The sequence below is a fragment of the Rousettus aegyptiacus genome, unplaced genomic scaffold, assembly GCF_014176215.1.
Source record: "Rousettus aegyptiacus isolate mRouAeg1 unplaced genomic scaffold, mRouAeg1.p scaffold_m13_p_3, whole genome shotgun sequence".
NCBI classification, from domain to species: Eukaryota; Metazoa; Chordata; class Mammalia; order Chiroptera; family Pteropodidae; genus Rousettus; species Rousettus aegyptiacus.
This window is the reverse complement of record NW_023416306.1, coordinates 31,354,559-31,380,439: the sequence shown is the minus strand read 5'-3', so window position 1 is coordinate 31,380,439 and position 25,881 is coordinate 31,354,559. Positions and strand designations below refer to the sequence as shown.

The 25,881-nt window shown below is 44.0% G+C and overlaps 2 protein-coding genes and 1 non-coding gene across 11 annotated transcripts in view; 1 reads left to right on the top strand and 2 right to left on the bottom strand.

Moving 5' to 3' along the window:
* The window catches only part of UBE2R2 (ubiquitin conjugating enzyme E2 R2), a 90,986-nt gene extending 83,179 nt beyond the window's left edge, over positions 1 to 7,807 (top strand). Inside the window, exons 4-5 of the mRNA XM_016130216.2 lie at positions 2,371 to 2,505; positions 4,429 to 7,807. Of these exons, the coding sequence (XP_015985702.1) occupies positions 2,371 to 2,505; positions 4,429 to 4,648 (355 nt within the window). The 3' untranslated portion in view covers positions 4,649 to 7,807. The remainder of the gene's footprint in view (positions 1 to 2,370; positions 2,506 to 4,428) is intronic.
* Positions 7,808 to 9,232: 1,425 nt separating this feature from the next.
* Positions 9,233 to 25,881, bottom strand: part of UBAP2 (ubiquitin associated protein 2) — a 92,188-nt gene continuing 75,539 nt past the window's right edge. For 6 of the 9 annotated variants that reach the window (XM_036239429.1, XM_036239427.1, XM_036239431.1 and 3 more), the window contains 14 exons: positions 23,121 to 23,160; positions 20,805 to 20,988; positions 19,800 to 19,869; positions 19,535 to 19,630; positions 15,579 to 15,774; positions 14,667 to 14,758; positions 14,333 to 14,380; positions 11,754 to 11,832; positions 11,329 to 11,534; positions 10,977 to 11,076; positions 10,785 to 10,892; positions 10,563 to 10,630; positions 10,290 to 10,481; positions 9,233 to 10,208 (listed from right to left, as the gene is read on the bottom strand). In XM_036239429.1, the coding sequence (XP_036095322.1) occupies positions 10,113 to 10,208; positions 10,290 to 10,481; positions 10,563 to 10,630; positions 10,785 to 10,892; positions 10,977 to 11,076; positions 11,329 to 11,534; positions 11,754 to 11,832; positions 14,333 to 14,380; positions 14,667 to 14,758; positions 15,579 to 15,774; positions 19,535 to 19,630; positions 19,800 to 19,869; positions 20,805 to 20,988; positions 23,121 to 23,160 (1,575 nt within the window). In that variant the 3' untranslated portion in view covers positions 9,233 to 10,112. Of the gene's footprint in view, positions 10,209 to 10,289; positions 10,631 to 10,784; positions 11,077 to 11,328; positions 11,535 to 11,753; positions 11,833 to 14,332; positions 14,381 to 14,666; positions 14,759 to 15,578; positions 15,775 to 19,534; positions 19,631 to 19,799; positions 19,870 to 20,804; positions 20,989 to 23,120; positions 23,161 to 25,881 lie in introns of all 9 variants that reach the window. The other 3 variants (XM_016130213.2, XM_016130207.2, XM_016130205.2) reach the window with 3 other exon arrangements.
* On the bottom strand, positions 21,650 to 21,730 carry LOC118601173. Its single transcript, XR_004950256.1, has one exon. It is a non-coding gene; the product is annotated as a small nucleolar RNA SNORD121A (small nucleolar RNA).

Sequence of the window (25,881 nt, the reverse complement as noted above, 5' to 3'; positions counted from 1 at the left end):
TTTACCATGCTACAGCTGTACTGCCCGTGTCAAATTATTTTGGTACAAGTGCTAGACAGTTTAAACTATGTATAAAATTTTCTCCAAACCTTTTCAGTCATGGTACATAGAAAAGATGAAATGATAGTAATTTTAGATTACAATACAGTAAACTGAAGGTGCCCCTTTGGCCAGTATTTGATGTTCCAGAGGCTCAAGTTGTCCCAAGTTTAACCCACCCAACTGTCCCAGGGAATCAATATAGGTATAATTTACCTGTATCCCATCCATACATATTGGTTTGGAAATTTTGAATAGGATGTTGCTTTTGAATTGCATCAGTAAAATCTCAATTCTACTTTGCTCTGTTTTAGCCTTATTAGGCAGGCCCTCATCATTTGGTGAAAAAGACGGCCACCTGCTCTAGATTTTCCATAGTCTCAGCTGTCATTTTAATCAAGAATAAAAAATTACCTTTCTTCTGTTAGTTTAGAACCGTCATAGTGACCCGCAGGGTTCTGATTGCCCCAGCCTAGGTCACGAGCATATCCCCAAACCTATCATCGTCATCTTCATAAGATAATGGAATCCTTCGGCCAACATTTGGTGGTATGTCTATTGCTGTGGGTATAGGTAGGTTGTTTGTATGAAGGTGTGGCATGATGGTAAGGGAAGATTAATGCCATCTGAACCAATAGGATGGATTCCCCATACAAAAAAAAAACATGTATTCTGCTTCCAGATGAAAATGTCCTGGCTTAACTGCTGTCAGTCCACTAGAGTACCTCCTGATGCTTCTAAAGCATCATGGGTTTCAGTTAGGAACACATGAGAAAAGTAAGTCTTGTTTTGGTAAAAATGGATGGTTCACCTTTTTTTTTTTTTAAATTGTGTTTCCCAATATAGTATTTTAATAATATATACAAGGTGTAAGAAAAATGAACTTGGTGAAACTCGTGGGGAGTTTCTTAATTAATGATTCATTTGGACATGTGACTAAACTTACCTAGTATTGAAAATTCAGTTCCTCAGTTGCACGGGCTACCTTTCAGAGTACTCAGTGGCCACATGCGGCCATAGTGGTTACATTGGATAAAAGATTATACATTTCCATCATCACAGAGTTGTAAGTTGTTTCCCTTTATACCACACTTTGTCCTTACCCTTATCTAACAGGTTTTGTACGTTTGCTTCTGAAGCAACCCTTATAGAATTTCCTACCCACATTTTTCTTTTGCTTCTAGGATGTTGTGCCTGTCCATTTCCCATTGTTAGCAGTGATGAGCTTCTTTTGTCTTTTAAATGTAATTTTGGGAGAAATCCAGAAGGATCTTGGCAGGAGGGGCAAGGAATTATTATCCTAATAGGTGTGTGTGGGGGGGGGTGTCATATGAGAGAGAGAGAGATTAAAATTATAACTAGATGGGAAAGTTTTGAAAGTGCTTTTGTCATAATTTTATGACAAAATTGCCTGGTACCCACCCTTTATTTTTTGCTTGGGGCCAGGAGCAAAAGGCTATTTTGCAACAATACAGTCTATAACTTTGCGCCAATGAGAAAAGGCAGAGAAATTTAATTTTTTCCTCCCATTTTTTTCCTTACATGCACATAGCTTTTAGGGGGAAAAAAAACTTGGAAATTTGGAGTATTTGGGGGGAGCCCGTTGTGCTCTTTTGGTTAATTTATGTAACAGGAAATTTATTCCTGTGATTAAGATGACTACTAGTTTTTATCTGTGGATGAAAACTGCCTGCTTGTATCTCCCATAAGTCCTCTAAGCCCTGGGAGATCAGGTGATGGCATCTAACTTTGTTTGCTGCTGTACATCTCACTTGGTGCCTCTGGCACACAGGTGCGTAGTAAAAAGATTTCTATTATTCAAAGACTAGTTCTTTTTCCTTCATTCTTTTGCTTAACTGTCTTTCTTCCCTTAAAAGGATGGAAAAATACACTTGTATGTAATACTGTTTCTTAGATCTTCTAAGAAATGAATAGAAATTCTATGTATGAAGTAGCACCATTTTTATCCTCTATCTCCCATGAAAAGATTGCCTTGAAGCTAAATATTTTTTACTTTTGTTCTTCCTATTGAACTTGTAATTTTAAAAATGTTATTCAGAAAGCTTCAGACCTCTACTTTTTGCAGATTGGAACATGTAGCCAGTTGGGATGGTGCCGTCTAGAGTTTTATGCCCTGCAACAAGATCCTATGCTAGACTCACATCTTTCCTCTGCTTTTGTCTCCCAGTTAGCTGAGTACCTAAAACAAAATTTATGATACTCTATTTCCATTTCCCTAAGGTCTCAAAACATTATAGCCTTAAATTTAAAAGAATTTTGAATCCTATGAATATTGGGTATTTGCATCTGACCCTTTTTTCCCGTTTCTAGGACTATCCTGTTAAGTGTAATCTCATTGCTTAATGAGCCCAATACCTTCTCTCCAGCCAATGTGGATGCTTCGGTTATGTTCAGGAAATGGAGGGACAGTAAAGGAAAAGACAAAGAATACGCTGAAATCATTAGGTAAGATGCTTTGTTTTGTCTTGTTTAATTCACGTCTTTATAACTTAGAACCAAGGGTATGTCGTAGAGAGGTATAAATTGAACTTCAGTGTCTACTCTCACTTAGATTTATTGTCTGGGAAGAGATTTGTGCCAGAGTCCAGGAGTTTGTTTGGAGAGACCACATAACACAAGACAGTACTGCAGCAGCTCTGATTTCCTGGGAACCAGAACTTCTAGGTTCTGGGTCAGTCAAGTTTGTAAACTCTCCCTTCTAATCATTTTTTGGGATGATTACACTATGGACTTTCAACATGTTTATTAAGTGTATTGCAAGCACCCAAGGTACTTCAGACATTTCAGGCATTTTTGTTCTCAAAATTTTTATTAATGAAGCCCCTTTGTTCATTGGCCTTTTGACGATGGCAGCAGTATCTTCTGTGTATCATCATCACCAACATTGGTATATAGTTTAACAGAATCCTAGAATAAGAATTAGGAGACTTGGAATCTACTCCTAGCTCTGCCATACTTCATGTGACCATTTTATCAGTTAAGTTTTTAGGTCTTTAGTGTTTCCATCTGTGTTAAAGGAAAAATGTAGAAGGCATTATTAGGTTCTTGGTCATGTCCTGAGTAGGACATAAGGTTTTCATAACAGTACCTAAGAATTGGTACTTGAATTGCAGTATGAAATTCAGTTCCACTTAATACAGTTAATTTTTATACCCTTTACAAATAGTTCCATCATCTCTGCAGTTTAGTAAGTACTTGAATTTATACAAAATGTCCCTTTTTAAATCTAGTCAGCATGATACAAATGAGGAAGATCATCAAAAGAAAAACTAGGTAAGTAGGATAATGTGATGGAGTGATGTAAGATGGCTGCTCTAAATTGGGTCGTCAGAACAGGTCTCCTCTAAGGTGAGATTTAAGTTCAGAGCAAAGTGATGTGAAGTGTGATCCCTTGTGATACTTAAAAAAAACAACAGCAACAAGAACAAAAACAAAAACCTTGCAGAGAAATGCATGTTATCTGATACAGAACTGCTAATCTATATTATTCAGCTAAATTTTCTGAAGAGAAACACCTTTAGGTAATCCCTCCATAATCCATAACCATTCAGTAAGATCATAAGGATAGAATCTGGATGTCTATATTTTGTTTTTATCAGCCACCTAGGTGACTGGTGTACACCAAAGATCGAAGATAATTAGTATAAATAGTAAGGACCTATAGAAATTTAGAAGAGCGGGAGTGGATTAAGGAGTGGAAGATGGGAATGCTTCATAAAAGGAGCCTGATGTTACAAGGAAAGGAAGGATTTAGTAAGTGAAGAATGCATGACTATTCCCAAGGTACTTATATTATTAATAGTTTATCTCATTCTTTCTTTCAGCATTTATTATGCACCAGCTTTGTGTCAGGTGCACTCTGCTAAGTCACTAAGATATAGTTTTTCTTCCTGGAGAGTGCACTTTACTTAGCAAGCATCTGTAAACAAATGACCGTGTAATATAATAAGTACAGCTGTAGAAGCTTAAACATGAGATACAATGGAAGGAATATATAATGCTGTGGCATTCCTTAGAATGTTTCATAAATAAGAATTTTTCAGGTAAAAAGGAAAGAAAAAAGCCTCTTCAGGGAGAAACGTTTGCTAACACAGGTGTATGACAGACAGCATTTCTTGTCAAAAGAATTGTAAGTACTTTTACATAAATCTGAGGTGATTTGCGATCCACTGTCTTTAAATTCCCTTCAAAAGGCTATTAAGTGTCCTTCAGAACAGTACCTGACAAGCTGAGGGCCTTTGGTGTAGTGGAGGCTATCAGATGCTTTCAGGCAAGTACTAAAGTTCAGAAATTTGAATCGTTATTTTAAAAGGCCAATTATAAATCCATCCGCAAGACAGAGACTTACATAAACTATTCTCCCTTCAGAAAACAGGTTTCAGCTACTAAAGCCGAAGCAGAAAAAGATGGAGTAAAAGTCCCTACAACCCTGGCGGAATACTGCATCAAAACTAAAGTGCCTTCCAATGACAACAGCTCAGATTTGCTTTATGACGACTTGTACGACGATGACATTGATGATGAAGATGAGGAGGAAGAAGATGCCGACTGTTATGATGATGATGATTCTGGGAATGAGGAGTCGTGACATGTTCCTTCGATGCCCCTGTACTGCCCTGCCGTCTCAGGCCAAAGGGAGGGGAGCAAGTAGGGACCTAGCAGTGGCCCCTCAGCAAAAACCTATCACAGGGGGTGGGGAAAACAAACACGGCTCCTGCTGACTCCCCTTATGGATCTCAGTTTGCTCCTTTTTATGGACCTCTTAATGGAGAGAAGGTAATCCTCTACAGAAATGTCCGAATTCTTGCATTCTTTACCCTTCCATCACTGTATTGATTCTTTTTTTCTTTAAACACAAACCCCTGCCTCACTTCGTCTCTACAAAGTGTTCACAGCAAAACACGTTTGATCTGTCTTTAGATTCTTGAAGAATAGTCTTTCATCAAGACGTTAATGTGTTTAAAGCTGAGAACCCATTGGGAGTTCACAAGTGCTGCATATGCTGGGTAGCAAAAGAAAATGGAAAAAAAAAAAAAACATAAAAATCCCACAAAACAAACTTAAAAAAATTTTGCCAAGGTTTAGCTGCTCCATTTACATTAGTGTGTGTGCATTTGTTCAGCTCCATGGTGGTGAATTTTGTTTCTTTCTTGTTCTTAAGTCTGGGGTACAGTGGGCGTCAGGGACTTTGTGCTAAGCCTGATGAAATGTGTTCCTAAGGGCACAGAGCCCCTTCAGCTTCCAGGAAATCATAATAACAGAGGCCTCAGCTACTCTGAGGAGAGAAATCAGATTTTGTTTTTTGAAATCGATTGGGATATAAAGTCTGAAATAAATATTCATACTTTACATAGAACTGAGCACTTGATTGCTATTTATTTTAAAAGGCAGAATTGTTCTCCCCCTCCCCCAAGGGAGTTGGGGAGAGAGTGGGGATTAGTGTGTGTGGAGTCTTAGTGATGGCAACAAAGAGCTAAAACTAACTTTGCCAAGTTTGGTTGATGCTGCTGGGGGGGAGGGGGGAGTCAAAACTACTGGTGATCACTGTTGGGAGAGAAAACATCTATTTTATATATTTAACAAGGCCTTTCCCGCTATACTTTCACCATGAGGATTTTTTTTTTAAGTAGCCAGTTTTAAGTACTCAGTATTAATACTAGGTGCATGTGTTAAGATTTTGGTTTTCATTGAGCTAGTGATAACTGTGGATTTATATGTGAGACATGAGTGACCAGTTACCTTTCCTCAGTGGATGTGACCTGGACTTTCTCCTTTCAATGTGCGCTGGCTGTGGAGTGCAAGTAGAAGTTGTGCATGGAGCTCGCTCTGGGTTTCTCTGACTCTTCGGGCAGGGCCGAGGGAGTTGGCTGCAGGTAGTGTCTGGGCAACACTAGATCTTTCTTCCTGCCGTGCAGTTGCTGCAGCTTTCACTTCCCCAGTCTGAATCATGTGTTACTTCGATCAGTACTAAGATCCATCCGCCTTCACCAACCAGATCCTTCAGAACTTGGCAGTGACTTTTGTTTCTTATGGGAGCAGGGCCAGTTCACAGGAGGGCAGTGTTCTTTCAGTGGGGAAAATCATTATGCAAAACCATAGGTTTAGGAAGGAAAATACAGCAAAGACTGACTACAATCCTACTTCGTATCACTGCACACTAGTGTCAACTCCTTTCTTCAGATCTTACAGCTCAGAAAGAGCAAAAGATTTGATGAGGGACAGGGTAGGATGGATCCTAGGACAGAGTAGGTGATGCTTGCTTCCTTAGCTTCTCCTTCCTTTCTGATCTCAGGGTTTTCATTCACTCTTCAGACTCTCCAAACGTTTGCTGACTAATTCCCAGTAACCCTCTCTGGCCTCTATAAAATTGTTCTGGTATTGAGAACATTTGACGTGCTATGGTTCATACGGGACGGTGTTGAGCCTGGTCCCAGACTATATCCAATCCCCATGGGGCCAGGACTACTTGCACCCCTGAATCTAGTAACTCCAAATTCAGAGAACAGAGCAGTTATTTGTGTGACATAACACTGACTGCGCACTCTCAGAGAAGGATGTCGGAACTAGCTTTTTACTCCCCACGCTTCTTAAGTAATGCTTCCAAATAACTGGCAATCTTCTGGAGCCCAGTCTCATAATGCTCTGATATCTCACCACCCCACCCCGTGACACACACACACACACACACACACAGTTTACAGCCAGTACCTTGGTCTTACTCTCTTGGAGTCCTAAAATTAAGATTTTCTTTACCCTCACTGCTAAAGCATCTCTCTCTCCCAGGGCAGGCCAGGCACCTTGGCATTGTAGGAGGTGCTATGCTGCTCAGCCCTGTCCCATTAGGCCCTGTTGGCCTCTGTTGCACATTGACTCAGGGAGCCAGAGAGCCAGGTGGTCATACCTCTCAGCCCTTTTGGGTGTTACTATTGAGGGCTGGGTTTGCCTCTGATAAAGAGTACAATCAGTTCCAGAAAAGACTGCGGTGTGTTTATTTGCCAACAGGTAGACATTCAGATAGTTCACACTAACTTGTAAAACCCAGATACTGGTTCCAGAGCTCTGTCCTGAGAACACATCCTATGGCAAAAGGAAACTTGAGCATGTAACTTTATTTTTAGGAGTGGAGATCTCAGGCTCAGGCCAGAACCTTAAGAGTACAGTTGTGCTGATCATTTGGTCAAAATCCTGCATTTTAAGATTTCTTTTGACTCTAGTGGAGACCTCTCTGGGTGCTCTTCAGGTCTGTGTTTTTTTGAGGCTGGGTGGAGAAAGTATATTATCATGATTCCGTTGTTGCTTCTCAGAGTCTTCCCCTTTTTATTTCATATCATTCCAGAGTTCTTTTCTATTAGCCAAACTTTTTTTTCTGTAGTCCCTTCTTTCTTCTTGGTAATTATTAGCTTCTTTATTTGCTGGTTTCCTTATTTTGGGGACATATATAGAGATTGAAGGGGGAAATGTGTAGTTCTCCACTGAAAATTGACTCTCCACCCCTCCCATCCTGATAAAAAGTTTACATTTACAAAAAGATTCAGATGCAATTTTCAACTATTCTGAAACCAGCAGGACACACCTGACTTTAATAGTTTTCTTAGCTGAAATTGTAGATGTTTTTCTTCAGTTTAACTTATGAGAAAAGATTATCTGATGCATTTTGTGTTGAACTTCCCCTTTAGTGGTTTATTTTGTCTTTTTCTGCCCATCTGTCTACTAATAAAATGTGAAATAAAATATACCTGTATTGCTACTTCCCCATGGGATGACCCTCTTCTTTTTTTTTCTCGTGTTAAAACTAAAAGATGGTCTCAGTATTTCCACTGTTCCCTTGCAGATTATGCCCAGGACTCAGCTGAAAAATTAAACAAACAAACAAAAAAACATCTTGTTGGACCTGCCTTTTATGACATTCTGCTCAGCTCACCTTGCAGAACAATTGTCCTCAATCCTTATCGACTTTTAAGAAAGGTTCTTAAGTATACGGCCTTTTTTTTAACCTTAATTCTGAAATAGGGTACAAACTTCCATTACAAGTAGGTCAGTGGAAGGGGATGGAGGGGTAATCCACTGCCCTCCTTAGAGATATGTTTTCATTGTCACTATCTTCTGAACCTCCTGCTGCTAAAAGCAGAGATCAGGCATCTCTCACAGAGTTTAAAAGTTCCCACTTCATTTTCAGTTGTGGATACTTACCTTTTTTCTGGTCAGGATCCCAAGCTGTGGCTTAACAGCAGTACATCTCCCATCTGATGAAAGGACCATTAATTTTAGAAGTGAAAGCAGAAAAGGTAAAGACTGGGACCCTGGGCTGGTTCTGGCATACTGCATGACCAATACTTGACTTGAAGCTACTATACTCATTTTGTTTGCTTATTTAGCCTAATCTTATTTAGGACTGAGATAAGAGGCTATCTGTCATGCCTCAGGCAAACACCTCCTCCAGGCCTGAGCTACCTTTTCAGATTGGAGCACAGCTGTGCCACAGACAAGTGGGGAGACTAGCCTCCCGCCAGACACATAGGCCCTGGCTCCTCACTGACTGCTGGCCTAGAAGAGGAACTGGACTAGCTTAGGGGAAGAGATTTCTGGCCCCAGATGAATGGTTACACGGGGCGCTCTGGAATTGAGACTTAGCGCAGGACCCACTTCCCTATTTTATGCTACCCTGACTCACTAGTTACCTGTTCCACCACAACCCTTGAATGTCAATTAAGGTTGTATTTATTTGGTCAACGAAGAGCAAATGTTCAGCTGTTCAAACTCACAGGCTTAGAACCGTGCTCGCAGTTCTTACCTTTGCTCCTTTGAAAAAGAAATTACCCTGCCCTGGTATTCCTGTTGACCGGGCCCTGTGTAAGAGACTGCCTAGCCCGTAAGTTTGTTATGGAGCTGCAAGAAAAGCAAAGTTAACTTTGATAAGCACTGTGGACTGTCAGGAGGGTTTGCTGTCTTTTCAGCTGTATCATTTACCTTTTCATTCTGTGGATGCTGATTGTTTGGGACCAAGGCAAGAAAGGGGCCCAGCAAAGATACTAATTTAAGCCCTCATAACCTGCTGTCAGACTGACCACATGAGCTCTGCTTCAACCCTCTGCTGTCAAAGAGTCCCTGGAACCATAATTGAAACAGCCTCCAACCCTGAGCTATTCTTTAGTCAGACCACACAGAGACCGTGCATGCTCTCAGAATTTTATTAGGTGGAGTTTGGGCATAAGAGAAAACCCCTGAAGCAGTCGCCCACCTGGTTCAGGACAACTGGAATTAAGGAGCCTTTGCATGGAGACGTGCTCTCATTGAGCATATCTTTGATTTTTTAAAAGCGGAGCTGACTGGCTGAACATCTCTGAGCACAAATTCAGATTATTAAAATGGCAGCCAGAGGAAGGCAAGTCTCTGGGGACGCCACCAGACCAGAAGAAGATGTCCCTGCTCTATATGAAGACAAACAGGTGCCACTTTCATGTTGGGGGGCGGGGGGGCGGAATATCTCTGCTATTCCCAGATTAAGATTTGGCAGAAAGGGGACATGACAAATGACAAGAGGACCTGTTTCTCAAAAAGAGAGGGATAGGATAAAGTAATTACACAGGGATGAAAACTCAAATAATGGTTTACAAGGGTGCGAGATAAGTCGTGATTCTTCATTGGTACCTGACCCCATTACCCAACTGCCTTAAACCAGCCCTTCCAGACACTGCCCCTAGCAGCCTGCTGGCTGAGGGGCTCTGTAGAAGGCCTGAAGGCAGAAGCGGGGAGGGGCCTTATTTTGCTACAGTGAGAAGGAGCTTGAGTGGGGAGAACAGACCTAAGAGTAGCAGCTGTACCCCCTCTACCCAACCCCCTCCCCCAAGACTTCTATCACATTTACAAATACATACATAAATACATTACATACAATAGCGAGTCTGGGAGGCAGACTCCCCACAGAGGCTCGGCTGACACAGTTACACGTCTCAGGAATTCTAGGAAAGGGAACTGGGCTCCCAGAACTGGGCTCCAGGTGTTCTCCTGCCCGGGATATAAGCCCCGCCTCAGCCCACCCCTGTCTTCAGGGTTCAGTTTGTCCAGTATGGAGAGTTGCCGTAGGCAGGTTTGGAGGCTTGCGACTTGGGCTGCAGGGAGCTGGGCTGGCTGCGTTGACCCGAGCCACTCTGAGGAGGAGAGAAGGCTGTCAAGGTTGGAGCAGAACCCCCAACCGAGGGCAGGGTGGCTGCCTCCATCATTGGGCTCACCTGGGCATCCTGTGGAAGGTGATGGTGTAACAGCTGTGAGTGAGGCTGCTGGTGGGCGTGCAGGATGTGCAAGAATGGTGGGGGCACATAACCAGGGGCTGCTCCAGGGGCCAGGGGCCCAGTGGAGCCCAAGGCCGAGGGCAGGCTGAACGGTGGAGGGGTCCCTGCATGAAATCCCTGCTTGTCAAAGGTCTGCGAGACAGAGACAACGGTGAGGGCCAGCTTGGGATGCACCTCACACCAACCTACGCACCCGCCTTGTTCCTCCCTCACCTGAGTCTTGTTGTAGACAGAACCAGTCATATCAGGTAGGCCAGTGGTACTTGAAGACACAGACACTCCTAGGAGAAAAAGCAGTTGTTCCCACAAGCAGTTGGCCCCAGTTCTAGCCTCCCCCACCTCCAGGGGGCACTCTGGGGTAGCCTTGCCTGAGAAGGAGTCAGAGAGGAGACAACTACTCTGGGCCTCCATCCTAGAAAGGAGGGTAGACACTACCTTTGCCAGGCCCAGAACCTGCAGACTTGTTTTGTGCCTGTGATGATCCACCATAGCCACCCTTTGTGTAGTCTCCCGCTGCTGTTCCCTGGGTCAGGTCATCATAACCTAGCATGGCAGGGTACAAGAGGCATGTGTAAGCTAGGCAAGCCTGTCCTACCCATATATTTCCATGCTGTGGGCACCCCTCACCTGTGCTATAACTGTGCTGGCCATAACCACTGGCTTGCTGGAAAGGGGTGGTAGGGGTGCTGAGGTTCACACCATGCTGCTTGGCTGAGGCCGGAGGGACCTGGTAGGACAAGTGAGAGAGGCATTAGTGGAGGAACAGGGCAGGGAGTAGCAGATCAGGTACTTCCTCCCCAGCTCTGAGGTGGCAAAATCACAAGTGACCTGTGTTAACACATGCTGAATCTAAAAATAGGAAAGCAACCTCACCCCAAGCCTAAAACATTCCTGAAGGCCAGCTGAGACTAGGTACTGTCATGTCCCTCCCTGCTTCTGCTCCCAGAGCTGGAATAACAACCTCCCCGCAAATACTCACAAACATGGTAGGCCCATATTGAAAGGCACTGGGCACGCCTGTGTAGTAGGGGAGGCCAGTGTAGCTGTAGCCAGGTGGCAATGCAGGATTCAGAAAGGGCTGCTGGGCTGTGTGGTGGGCCTGGGATTGGCTCTGCTGTGCCTGAGCCAGTGTGGTGGGGGGCGCGGGGGATGCAGAGTCACCTCGGCCAAACTTTGTGACATCACCTAGAAGAGGAGCATTAACTCCAATCACTACCCCTTATCCAACCAGGAAAAAAGCCAGGCTGGGTCCTTTGAACAGGAATAGGTCTGGCTGCCCACTCAACAATGGGAAGCTAGCAGGCCTCTCAGCCCTTCTGCTTCTATTTCCAGATGCCTGGGATTAGCTACAGACCAGTCCACTGCCCCTCACTCCCCGTTCCCCGATCCCCTGAACAGACTAACCTGAATATGGGTTATTAGTGAGGCTCCCATCTCGGCTGGCAAGGGCTGTGGGTGTGGCAAAGGGAATTCCGTAGTAATCCTAAGAGAAACCAGGGAGGCTAATAAGCAGAATGGCCTCGCCTCACTCCCAGGAGAGCAGGGCCAACAGGTGGCACAGATGCCCCATGTGATGCCACACTGCCAGGAAATGCCAGACTGCAGGGACATCACATGCATACTTCCGGAGGGCAGCCTTCACAGAGAACTCAAAGTAAACGGTGCCCATCCAGAGTCGTACAATGTGGCAGCCACATAGCACACAGCATGCAGACGCACTAACCAAGCCCTCAATCATCTGCAAGCAGGGCCACTGGACGCCCCATCTCACACATCCATTTTACACTGAAAATGGATGCTGGTGAATGCCACAGGCCAAACCAGCTCTTTTGGCTCCTCCTGTGTGAGATTCTAAAGAGCAGCTAGAAAAGCTGACTTGTTGGTAGAAACCTGAAAAGGAACCAGCAGGAGCAGAGATGCCCAAGGGTTTAACAGGAGTCAGGGCAGCAATGTCAAGTAGGCACAAGTACAGGGAGCTAATGTGCCAAACCTGCCTCTCACTACCCGCTCTCCCCTGGCAACAATGACACCTCACAGGAACCAGAAGTGTGGAAACCAACAGGGCAAAATACAGCGGAGCTCTGTGGAAAAACGGAGGCCAGGCTTGACCCTTAACTCGCCACCCAGGGCTTTACAATCCAAAACATCCTGCACCCAGGCCTCTGAGCCAAGGGAAAGCACTCCTGCTTTCCTCGTGGGCAGCAGTGCTTGGTCACAATCAGACAAGGGCCATCCTGAATGGGAATGGCTCCTATACACCCTCCTTCAGCCTCGTCGCCAGGTAACCTCCAGGAAACTTGCAGCATCCTCAGCCCAGAAACCCAGGAGGAGGCAGGACTAGGAAAGCACAGAGCTAGTAGGAACACAACTGGGGACAGGCCTAGAGAAAGCCCTGGAGGGGGAGCTCTTTCACAGAAGAAAAGAACTAGGCACAAAAGTGCCAGAGAGGCCAAGCAAGAAATGACCAAAGGGGAAAATTAAAGCACTGTCTATCTCATAAGGTAGACCCAGAGGTGATTTAATCTAAGGCACAGAATGAAAAAGGAATACAGGCAGATGACTCCAAGGGACCCACATGCAGACTCATTTAGGTCTACCTCTTACATTCCATCTGTGACGCTCTGGGGCTCCTAAGCCAGATGTCCATGAGGTTTCATGAGTATCTGGGGGACCAACTCCACTTTCAGTTTCCCCACAGAGCCCTAAGGTTCAGGTATCCCCAGAGACCCTAAGTTTTATTGACCACCCTAGAAACCTGCCATCATGTCTTCAACATGCTTCTGGACCCTCTGGGGATGTGGACAATAGCTAGAGAGTCTAGCAGCCCCTTTACCAGCACTGTAATGGGCTGCTGGTTTACACACATGGGAGAAGATCTGCTCAGCTATCAGCCTCTGCCTCTGGAAATAATACTTCAGTCAATGGATGAGAGTCCTCCCAAGCTTCAGCAACAGGGCCTGGGTGGAGGGAGAGGTGAAGATGAAGGTAAAGGTGATACCTGCACCTCCCTGAGTTCTCTGTGGCCAGGTGGTGGGGTGGGGGTGGGAGGGACAACAACATCAATGGCGAGGAGTCTGAGGAAGGACATCTTACTGAGAAAACCTCTTCCCCAGGGAATAGCAAAGACCATATCCAGTAGAGAGAACACCAGTGTCCAAACAGCTTTTTACTTCCCAGTAATGTGACAGACAGATGCCCTGGGCTGTTGAAAATTATCAGGAATCTGGGAAACACCAGATCAAGAAAGGAATGGTAATGCAGAAGCCTGCAGGCTGTCAGAGCCGGTGCATGCCTCCCTTCCACAGCCCTTCTCCACTGTAGTCCTATTCACGTGGCCATCCCAGAGAAAGCCTAGTGCCTCATTCTCAAAGCAAGGGTCACAGTAAAAAGGCAGCACTGGCCTCAGAGTGAGGTGGCAGCAACCAGAGAGAACCTGGGACCAATATTTTTACAAACAGTGATGGCAGGCCAGACCCAAAAAGGTCTTTAAAGACTATCGGCTCTAGCAACTCACTCGGCTGTGGACAAGAGCAATGGTGCACACGAGGATTAGCAATGGCCACCTTCAGAAGCCAAAGACACTGAATGGCACTTCAAAGGAGATTATAAAAACTCGAAGGGTAGGCAAGCAATCCCGTATCTTGTGTCAGATGGTTTTTTGTTTGTTTGTTTGTTTGTTTTTTAAAGTGGGGGTGGGCTGAGGAAAGAGAATGACTCCACATTTAGTAGAGGCTCTGCCTGCGGGGCCCCCAGGTCCCATTGGTCCTTAAGTCCCCCAGGGATAAGCTCAGGACACTCATATGGCTGAGCTGCAGTCACACCAGGCACAACCACCAAATGGAAATGGTTTCCTCAGTGGTGGTGCAGAAGGAGATTCTTAGGACTGAGTGTTATGAAAGCCAAAGCAGCATGACAATCAAAGCCAAGGAAGGAAGGACCTGTGAAAAGAGCCTAAGTCCGCCCCACCGCCATATCCCACTCACCATTGGTAGCCGTGACTGCAGCATCTGGAGCTCATCATAGCCATAGATCTGTGTGTGAGAACCAAAAAGGGGGTTAGGGACCACACACTATCCCTTGGGAAGCCTAGGCTCATATGGGAGCCTAAGGAAGGCTGGGGAAATAGAACACACTCAGGAAGGGGACCTGAATGACCTGCTGTGAGAAGATGCCCCGCCTTGATGGCTTCTAGATTGGGGAGAAATACCAGAGGTCTGAGTGGCTGCAACCCACACCCCCACCTCCCTACCCTGCCAGGTGCCAGCCCCTGAGGCCAAGACAGTTGGGGCTTGGCCCGGAGCTCCACCGTATGCTCACCGGATAGGCAGGAAGCAGTCCCCCAGGGCCCACGAGGTACTGGTTGTGCAGCAGTGGAGGCACCCCCTGAGGCAGGTTGGGAGGTGCTTTGCCTATAAAAACAAAAATCAAACAAAGTGAAGTAGCCACCACAAAGAGTGAGATTCCTCAGCTATTACAGGGGGTGGAGGGTGTTGAGTTCACTGTCACAGTGCTGCCCCAGATGGGATCACAGCCAAGAGGGAAGGGTAGCAGCCGTGAGTTACAGGGGGCCATCCTAGAAAGTGGGGAGACAGAGAGCATGTGGCCTACATGCAGCCTGTTTCAATGTCAGAAGATTCCATGCCCAGACAGAAACATGGCCCCCTACATACTCCCTAAAGGTCACACTGCACTGAACAAACCTAACATGAGGAACAGTCTGCCTCCTCAGAAAAGAAGGCAGGCCAGGCAATGCCAGGAGAAGAACAAGCCATGTCAAAGGTAGGTTTTAGCAGTTTCTGACAAACCAGTTTGCTTGGCCCACACAGACTGCCCAGGTCTGGCTGACAGGCAATCAACCACACAAAATGACCGGAAGGAGCCAATGATAGCTGCTCCCTGGCCCCTTCATGTCACCATGTCATTGCATCTCTGGAAATAACCGAGAACAGAAAAGACTGGGGAGCTATAAGCACAAAGGCTTCCAGGAATCCTACCCAAGGGAGTCCACCCAGATGACTGATTTCACCCACCCCCATATCAGCATTGGAAGGACCAGGCCCAAGAGGGCAGGGGAACAAACAGGATAAACAAGCAATGGCAGGGCTGGAGAGAGACTGTACGTGCATGGTTGCCCACTGTGCTGTGCCCACCTCTGGGCATCCTCCTGGGAAGCCAAGTGTGTACCTTCAAGAGGCTGGAGGTAGGTGGGAAATGCCTCTGGATACCCACCTGAGGTCACCAAGGGCGTGGTCCTGGTACTGCTGCTGGGGGCACTCACGGTGGTCCCACTCAAGCAGAGGCTGCTCCCTGCGTTCATGCTGCTCGGCAAGCTGAGCCCTGAGGACGTGGCACTCGAGGTGGAGGTTGCTGCCGTTGAGAAGGTAGCCGAGGACTGGAGGGAAGGGGTGCTCTCCACACTGGCATGCTGGCAAAATAAAAAAGCCAGGACACATGGATCTGGAGGCAAAGCACAAGAGTGCAAGAGAACCTGGCCAGGCATTTGGGCCTGCAGTCTCAAGAGTCTGATGTGAGGGGCTCTGTGCTTAGTGCTCACTGTGGCCACTCACAGAGCAGGTAGGTTAGGCCATCGGGATACAACTCGTAAGCTAGGTACCAAAACTATTATAATTGAACTTTATTACCAAAACCATCCTAAAAATTCTTACAGTTGCTCATGATCTGGTATCTGAAACAAGGCACAAAAACCTCAAGTAAACATTCAAAGAACAGAGACCATCTGAACATGAGGTGTGAATCCACAACACAGAAAAACAAGTAGTCTCAGGAAAACTGACAACAGTCTCAGAAGAAGGTCATAGCCCAGGTCATAACCTTCTGGAGATGTCCTTCTATTAGGCTTCTTAACCACTCTGATCTGGAAGTCATAGGTGGCCAAGAGAGGCCTTTGCTCAAGAACCAGGTGACAATTTGTAGGTCACCAGGGCTTACCTACAAGGGTATGGCCTGCCCCTATGCCTACTTGTCAAAATCCACCTAGGAAGGAAGGGCAGAACACAGCAAGAGGCTCTGAAGAGCCGGAGTTCCAGGAATCCTGCCTCACGACTCAACTCTAGTTAGTAATAAGGTGCCAGCAAGGGCTCCAAGAGCTGAGGGGTAGGTGAAAGAGATGTATCTGGCTGGGCAAAGGAAGGCCCAAAGAGGGAGAGAGAGGTTCTATAAGGCTGAGATTGACCTCTTAACCAAAATGTGTGCAGAATAAAGAAGCCCGGAAACTCCTAGAGGAGAAGCCAAAGAATAGGAAAGGCCCAGGAGAAAGGGGACTGGCACGTGCTCTGCCTCCCATCTCACTAATATCTCTGTACAAGGTCCCAGCCCCACAGGATGCCCTACCCACCCGAGCCTTAGGGTCCTACCATCCAGAATTAGTGCAGCAAGGTAAAGACAGCTAAAATCATGATCTCCTGGGGCTCCCCAGGACTCCTGTTCCTTCAGCCTGGATGGACAGAACTAGGGTGAAAAAAGCTCCAGGAGCAGCGCGAAGGCTGTGCTGGCCTGCCCTGGCTAGATCACTCCGTACTCTGCACAGGTCCAGGCTGACCATCAAGTTCCACTTGCTAGAGAATTCATTCCTGGTTTGCTAAAAGGAACTCAAGAGTCCTCCAGTAAGCCTCTCCTGCCTCCAGCTAAACCTCACCTCCCAGATTAGTTAGGGCAGCAAGCTGCTGGCGTAACAGGTCTAACATTTAAATGGCTCCTCAGTCCATGCAATGGCATTGTACAATCAACAACTCAGGATGGACCCAGAAAAGCACAGCAATACCAAACCTTCCATGGGGATATGAAGGGCAGGGGACAACACTGACATTTCCTTCATAACTTTAAAGTGGGAAAGACCTAAATATGACAGACAATGAAAGTGGACTGATACATCTAATTATATAAAAATAAAAAATATTTATTAAATGACAAATCTATGGAAAATATCTGCACCTCCCATCACAAAGGGCTACTTACTAGTCTTCTGAACACAGAGTTCCTAGAAACAGACACTAAGAAACTGACAGAAAAATGAACAAATGAAATAAAGAGCTCTTAATGTAATGGCTAGGTGGAGTAAGAGGAGAGAAAGAGCCATTAGGGGGATCATTTTGTAAACTATAAATGTCTAACCAATGTACTATATACTTGAAACTAATAATAAAATTAAATTAAAAATAAATAAAAATAAAATAAACAGCTCACCAAAAAGGAAATATAATTGTTTCCAATATATAAAAACATGGCCAACCTCGTTCAATTAAAAATTACACTGACAGATCATTTTTCTATTAACACATTGGAAAAATACAAATATTCGATAACACCATTTCAGGAGGCAGTGGAGAAATAAGACATTTTATTCATTGGCAGTGAGAAGTAAAAGGTTAAAACCACTATGCAGAGCAATTTGGCAATTTGTATAAAATGACAAATGCCTAGGAGTTCCACATCTAAAATTCACCTTCTAGATATTGCTGCATAATGAAATGACAAATTTAGAAGGCTATCAAATGAACACTGTAGTATCAAGACTAAAAATGGCCCTAAAGTTCTACCAGTGGAGGACTCATTACATAATGTAATGCAGGAGAGCTCTGGAAAAAGGACTCTGTGTTTCGACATAGAAATATCTCAAAACTAAATTGGGTGGAGGGATGTTGAAGGACACTATGGAATACTCCCACTTACAGGGAAAAACAGGGCAAAGGGAAAATGACTACGTGTATACATTTTCTATTTTATACGTTAAAAAAAAAAACTCAGGATCAAGGAAATAGGAAGAACCACATAGATGACAGAAAAACTTTTCATTATACATCATTTTACATTTTTACACCTTTCATTAATGAATCTTTTAACTATGTTAGCAATGTGGCAATTCTGTCACATTGACAAAGTATAGGACTCCCTGGACAAGGCAATTAATTCTGGCTAAGACTGTTTGGATTGTATGATTTGGAGTTTCTTACTAAAACACAGAGTGCAGCTAACCCATGCAAACAAGAGCATCGGTCTCCGACACACCAGTGCCCAGGGAACAGGAAGCCAGCTATCTAGTGCTCACAACGGAGGCAGTTCACAACTCCAACTGGCCAAACAGGGGGCACAGGCAGGTGACCAAAGGTATCTACATGTACTCTACTATGAAGATGGTGCTCTGTGTGTTTTATGACAAAGAACTATACATAACACTTCACTTGGAAAAGTAGAGCTTGAAAGCCACAGTGGTAGCTAGATGGTGATGCAAGGATAGAACTGACCCTTTACCATCACCTCTGCAGCAAATAACTTGATCTCTTCTTCAGAGAAGCAAATTTCCCCAATGTCCTGACTTCCCCATTCACCTGTACCCAAAACCTCCCTCTTTGCTTGGGGACCCACCCACTCCAGCCTTGCCGGTAGCCTCCACTCTCCGGGAGCGAGAGATTTTGTTCTTTTCAGAGACCTTTCTTTCCACTGATCCTTATGCTCAAGTCTCTCCTAGCATTTAGTTAAATATCCTCCCACTACCCTGCCTCCTTGCCATTTCACAACCATTCTTTCCTCAACACACCACAGTCTAGAATGATTCTTACCACTAAAACCAATTTCACACCTCAAGAAGCCACATTCCAATAAACATCATCTAGGCTTACTGTTTGGCACATTCAGACTTTCAGCTGGCACTCACTTGTGCTTCCATTCTTGCCTTTCCAGACTCAACTTCCTTCCTCAATATTGGCCTTCCCAAAGCCTCTGACTCTGAGCTGGGGAAGATGGCCTGAGATGTCTCAAGGTAAGAGTGAACAGAATACCTAATGCCACAACTAGGAAAGTCCTCATGACTACCAGTTAATTAGAATCCAGTTATAGTGACTGGGGTAAGAGCCAGGCTGCCAGTCTCACTCAGAGAGAGATATATGCGTGCATACATGGCAAAGGATGAATGTTCTCTCACATAAGCTCTCCCTTTTCCCTGCAAGCGTTCTCTCTACAATGGCCTTACAAAGTAAGAGAGGGTTATCCAGGAAAAATGCTCTTGATTAAAGCTGACTTTTAGTGGAGGCCAAGCTGAAGTTAGCCATGCCACTTTGTTCTAAAGAGCTTGCAAATAACATATCCCTCAAAATAAATCAGCCCTTCTAGGCAGAAAGGTCTCCTATAATGAACAGGGGAGCTTAGCAAGTTTTGGGGAGCAAACTCACCACCTGACAGCCCTGCCCATCACATATCAGGTCTGGAGAAGCAATTCCTCCACAGAGGCTTGAACTTTTAAGGAAGCAAGATATCTTCCATGGTGCCTAAGAAATTAACAGCTCAGACCATGCACTTAGATGGAGACATTATAGTCAAGCAATTTGAGATTATCTCAGTTATTTAAAATCCCCAAACTAAAGGCCCATAGGCTGGTGACTAAGTTCCAAGCTCACTGAGCAGGGTGGTGGATGAGGGAACCCAGAGGACACTTACTGTGTGTGATGTGCTGGAGGAGAGTGCAGCATGCGCAGAGGAGAGGCTGCTCTGATGGCTGGAGAGTGAACTAGAAGACAAAACAAGAGTACCACGTGTGTCTACCCCATGAAATCATTCCACAGGAGTGGGACCCATGCGTCTAGATGGGCTAGGTAGAAGCTTGCCCCACCCCTTCAGGGGAAGCCCTGGCCTCACACCCATCACCTTGGAACCCAACCCAGTCCAGGAGTTTTGGTGGTTAGAAGGACCTAAAGGGTACTAGCCATGAGGATCTGGAATATCCTGGCCTGGAAAACCTCCAAGGTCACCTTCAGTCAGCTATAACCAATTGCTCTTTAGACTGGAAAAAGTAAGAACAGGATTGCACTAAGAACACTGCCAGCCTTGGAGACCCCACTAAATCTATATGTGAGAGAAGAAAGTTCCTATGTTCAACCCCATATGCCAGAGTCAGAGCCTGAATTCTCATCAAATCCAGAATTCAAATCAAATGCTTTTGCTCCTGGCTAAAGGGGGAAAGAGGTGAACTCTACTTGAAAGACACAGGGTGAGGATCAAACAAAACCCATTCTTCTACACCCTGGTTTAATAACTTGATCTTTGAAGCCATGACAAGTACAAGTCAGAGATGTGCTGAGAAATCCAACATCATTCTCACTCTGCATCAGTGACAGGAGCCTGGAGGAGAGGCTCAGCTAGGGGTACCCTCCTGAGGGTCAAACAAGAGTAGCAGCCACCCCTTGACTCCATCTACCCCATTTCCAGGAGGCCCAGTGCTCTGTGACAATAGAGGCATTACAAGTATGCAAAGTTTTCATCTCTGGTGCTTCTATGATCCCACTCAGCCAAACCTACCCTGGAGCATTATTGCAGAAGGCCAGAACACCATGCTAGAGGAAACAAATGGCTTGTGGGTTTTGCTCATGGGAAGAGCCTTCTATAAGAACTCTAGGACTTTGTACCAATGGACTTCTCATTCTGGGCCCCATATTTTCCCCATACCTGCTAAGCTGAGAAAGGGGACTGCTGGAGAGGTCACCAGGCTGGGACAAGGAGGGCAAAGTGGCAGTGTGCTGGGATGCGGAAGGTAGAAGCGTAGTGCAGGAGGTGGTACTGGGTAGGGAGCCCACGGATGGGAGGGCGGAGGGAGGGTCTGTTGTCTTTGGAGCTGGAACGGATGAAGTAGCTGTAAGAAACAGATCTGTTTAGCTCCAGAACCAACCGTGAATATCTGAAATATGCTCAATGTCTTGTGCCATGTCAGGCTCAGTTGAGACATATGTAAAGTTACATTCCCCATGGAAAATGTCCAAGCATGTAACCAGACAGTTTCTCTCTCTGTCAGAAACAATTATCAAAAGGACACATGATGTTAAGATGCACAGGACTCAGGCAAAGAGTAGGAAATGAAATCTTTATAAACTGTCCTTTGATATAGAGATACTTCTCTCAACTAAAGGAACCTGACCCTAAGCTGCATCTAAAAAGTGCAAGAGGCTCTGAGATTTACATACATAATTTTATGTGAGGCAAAATTTCCTCAAAAGGCACAAGTGGCAGTGAGAATCTGGTGGGTGACACCACCCAAGAGTTAGGTCTTTGCTTCTATCACATTGGGATGATCTTGTGAAAGCTTACAGCCAATTTAGGGCAGGTGTGGATTGAGAGCCCAGAGTACATACACTGTGAAGCTATATATGCCTAAAACCTATGGAATAAACATACACCTGCTGTCCAACACCTACTATCAAAGGCACAGTGAGCATTTCCTTCACATGTCCTTGAGTAGAATAACCTCAAAGAACACGAGGCTTCTAGAAGTCCATGAGCATGATCAATCCTACCTGCAGAAAAGACTCAGTTTTATTGCTATCCACACATACAAATCAGATATGTGCTTGGAAATAAAGCATCATTGTCTTTTCCTGTTAGAAAGAAGAAGCACCCTTTAACCTCTTGTAGCACTCCCTGGAAGCCTGGTGGAAAACACATTAGTTTCTAAAAGGAAGGATGATTCGAAAACAAGCACAAGCAGCAATGGGGTTAACACACAACTCAGTCGATTCTTACAGTAGTCTTCGCACTCCTGAGGCTTGCTTTTTACCGACAATCTATTCCAAATATGACACCTGTTCTTACAGAAATCAGATGAAGACAACACAGACGTCCCTGACTCAAAATTCAGATCCCAAAAGTTACCTCCCTGGGTCTTAGAACACACTGATAACAGGTCCATCGAAAGCTACTCAAAAGAACAAGTGTATGTGTGTGAAGAGAGAGAGAATGGGTGGAGAAGAGAATAAGGGAGGATAAAAACCTAACTAAAATGCACAATTTTCCAGATGTTTCATATCTCATTATTTCATTTAAAATCTCTATGTAATCTAGGACACTTCTATGTGTTCTCAACCCCATATCCAGACAAAAGAAAATTGCCACAATGGCCTGTTACATGAGCACTTCTTCTGATACTCAATGTTCTCAGGGACACCAACATATCTCCAAACATTCTGGCAGCCCAGCATTACCAAAACTAACGCTGAGTAAATCACATGTGTCATTTCAATTCTGACTGAGGCCCAGTCCTGGTCTGGTAAAATTCCATGTCTGCACTCCAAAAAAACTGTAAATAAAACAAGTCTTTCTGGTTTCCATTCCCAATACCCATTTGCCTCACTAAATGATTAACAACAATCATACACAATCACAGACAAGGTGACCAAGAACAAAAGAAAGAAAGAATTAACAAGGGATTCACCTGCACCATCTCTGGTGAACAATGAGCTGTACCAGAATTACAAAAGTGGGGGGTGGGAGGGATGCCCCATCATTTTCTCCCGTGTTTAAAGTAAGCATCATTTTACGTCTCTTCCTAACAACAGTGTCAGAACCTATAGGCAATCAGCATGTCTTTCTTTCCTGAACTAGCATACCAATTCTCACTTTAAAAGCCCTTCTTATTACTGTAGTGAGAGTCCTCTGACGATCTTAGAAACTGTACCTCTGAGCAAAGTATCTTTTAAATTAATACCACACTCTGGGTGCAGTCTGACTAGGGCAGAATGTGAGACTATCCCCTCCTTCCTGTGGCTATGGCATTTCTAATGCCACTAGCTAGAACCTGGTCACTCAGGAACCTCCAGCTGAACTTCTAAACCCTGCCAAAGAAAGGGTGCCAACAATAAATCAGAAGTAGCTATCAGAAAAAATTTTAAAAGACTATTTTTGCACATTTAGCCATTAACTTGTTGTTTTCACCACATTTTTTTGTTGTTGTCTGTTTCCACCAGCCATGACAAGGTTAACTTATACACTTACTGTCTATTGTCTGCTGACTTCGACCACCACCATGTCCATTCTATAAGAAAGAGAAGAAAAAGTAATTAAACTCACAAAATCGAATGAAAACTTGGGATTTATCCACAAACATACGAAATACAAACTAATCAAAGAACGGTGGCCTCGTCTGTCTTTTCATAAAAGAAGAGGCAATATGACAAATTCTTAATAAATCCAAGGAGCTGACATTTTTGAAAATCAGATTGGGTATTTAGGGAAGTAACAAGGATACAACATAAGACTCAAATCACAGGAAGCAATGAAATAGTCCTAAAACTTATTAAGCAATATAAAGAACTTATGAACTCTCATTACATTGAGATCATCGGAAGGCTTTTTGTCTCCTGTATGTTCTGTCTCATGAGTACCTCTCATGCAGGAAAGAAAAAGTTTCAAATTATAACAAAGAGGACTTTCATATGAGGGATGAATTTTATAATAACAGCAAAATGCTTCTCAGAGAAAAAGAGGTATTACTTTGAAACACGGTTTTTCTGAACTGGGTGGGGGAAACAGTGGTTTAGGACAGTGTGGTAGTCCCCAAAAGAGGAGAACATGAAAACAACTGGTCTGTTAACCATAAGGCATTTCATTGGGACCAACTCACAGGACAACTTCTACTCCCATAAACTGAGGCAGGGGAGACATGGCATCGAGTGATAATGGAATCTACAAGGCTCAGACACTGTCCCTAACAAATTTCCTTCTTACAAATGTCAAAACCTTATAACCATTATCTCTACTTAATCCAAATCTTGTACAATTTATGCATGAAATGTTATTTACAACACATTTTAGTCTTGAAACAATTTGAGATTATTTACAAGAAATATAAATAATAAAATAGAACTGCTAGGGAAAAAAAAAACATACGTTAGAAGGTTAAAGTCAGGGAAAGGGTATCAACATGTCTCACCAATTTATAAAGCTGGGTAGAGAGCAATCAAAAGTTCTACTCCTTTGCCTCCCTCTGAACTAGGGTCATCACTCACTAAATATACACAGAAGATATCAAGCATATGCATCCTAAACAGGACAAACCCTGACATGTAAAGGCTTCTCAAAACTGTACAAGACAAAAAGAAGAGAAAAGGAGAACAAGAAACAACAGCCATCAGACCTGAGGAATATTTCGTTCCACATTGAAAATCATTTTTAAAACATAAACACTAGACAAACTGACACAACACAAGAGCCATATTATTTCTGGTGTGGGAAATTCTAGCGAAAAGAAAGGTGGTAACAAAAGTAAAGAAATTATCAAATGGTCAGGAAAAATCAGAAATCTATAGGGGTTTTAGTTGAGCCATCCAAGAAAGAGATGAACAATGATGTGTGTACGCAAAGCAAGAGGTAAAGAGCTGGAATTGAAATGTCACAGAGATAACAAAGATTTCATCTTAAACAGCATGTACTCTGATTGACGTTTTAGAAACTGTACAGACCAGCACTGCCCAAAGAAAAGTTCTGCAATAATGAAAACATTTTGTGTGCGCACGGTTCTATATTTCAGCCACTAACCACATCTGGATATTGAGCATTAGAATGGGGTTTGTATGTCTGAGGAAGTGAACTTATAATTGTTTATGTAATTTAAATAAAATACTACATGTGGTTAGCAGTTACCATATTGGAAAGCAAAGGAATAAACTTGTTAAAAATGATAGATCAAGAATACGTGTTTTTTTTTTTTTTAACTATGTAAACCCAGAAAGAGAAATACAGGTGAAAAAATGATAACTGATTTAGCTGACCTCATAAAACTAAATACTAAGCCAGTAGTATGGAAAACCAGAAAACGAAGACCCATACCAAGCAATTCAGTATTTCCCAATATCAGATAAGTTTGGAAGTGGGAGCAGAGTGAATACTAAACGTAGCAGGATTTGTTTAAAGACTGCAAAAACCAGATGCCCTTCCTCCCTCTCACTCTCCACCCTCTGCACAGCAAAGTGAATGCTCCCTCCCACCTTTTCTCCCATAGGTTCTAAACTCTATCAAGAGGAAAACATATGGCCAAGGGTACTATTAAAAATAAGACGAATCAAATCAATGTAGACAAAATGAACAATCTAAGTGCAGCCTTCCTCTCCTGGTAGGCTCTTAGGACACTGACAGACAGGCACAGGTCCTGCAGAGAGAAGAGACTTAGAAACAGTACCAGGAGAATCTAAACGAGCTCAAAAGAAAAAAGGCCCCATGGGGCGAACAAAAGTTTCCTACCCCAAAAGAAAAGGCTCACCCAGGCTGTCCCACATCAAAGTACACATTCAACAACCCAAACTAGAGCCTTTAGTTAATCTTTTAGTGTCAAGTAGGCAGCCTGGAATCACCAAACATTTGAAGAAAAATCAAATATAATGTGAAAACAAAAAGAAGGGAGCTAAAAACAACAATAACAAAAAATTCTGAAGTAGAGATGTGTAAATATCATCCATTTAGAAGGAAACTTAGAAAATGTACCCAAATTTCTGCTAGGCCAATTCAATTGTTTTTAATATTTTTATGTCCTTGTTCACTTTTTAAAGTAGTCCTCACCAATAACACTTGAACATCTTTCCCTTATAAGAAACTAAAATATTACAGATAAGATTATAGTCCCCTCCTAGCCCACCCAAACCACTATGAACAATCTGGAGTGTGTCCTTATACTATCCTTATACTAAGTTTCTGGATTCATTCACACATTCCTGTGTATGGTACTTAAAATGCTGGTCTCAAATGAGATGCCCACTATTAG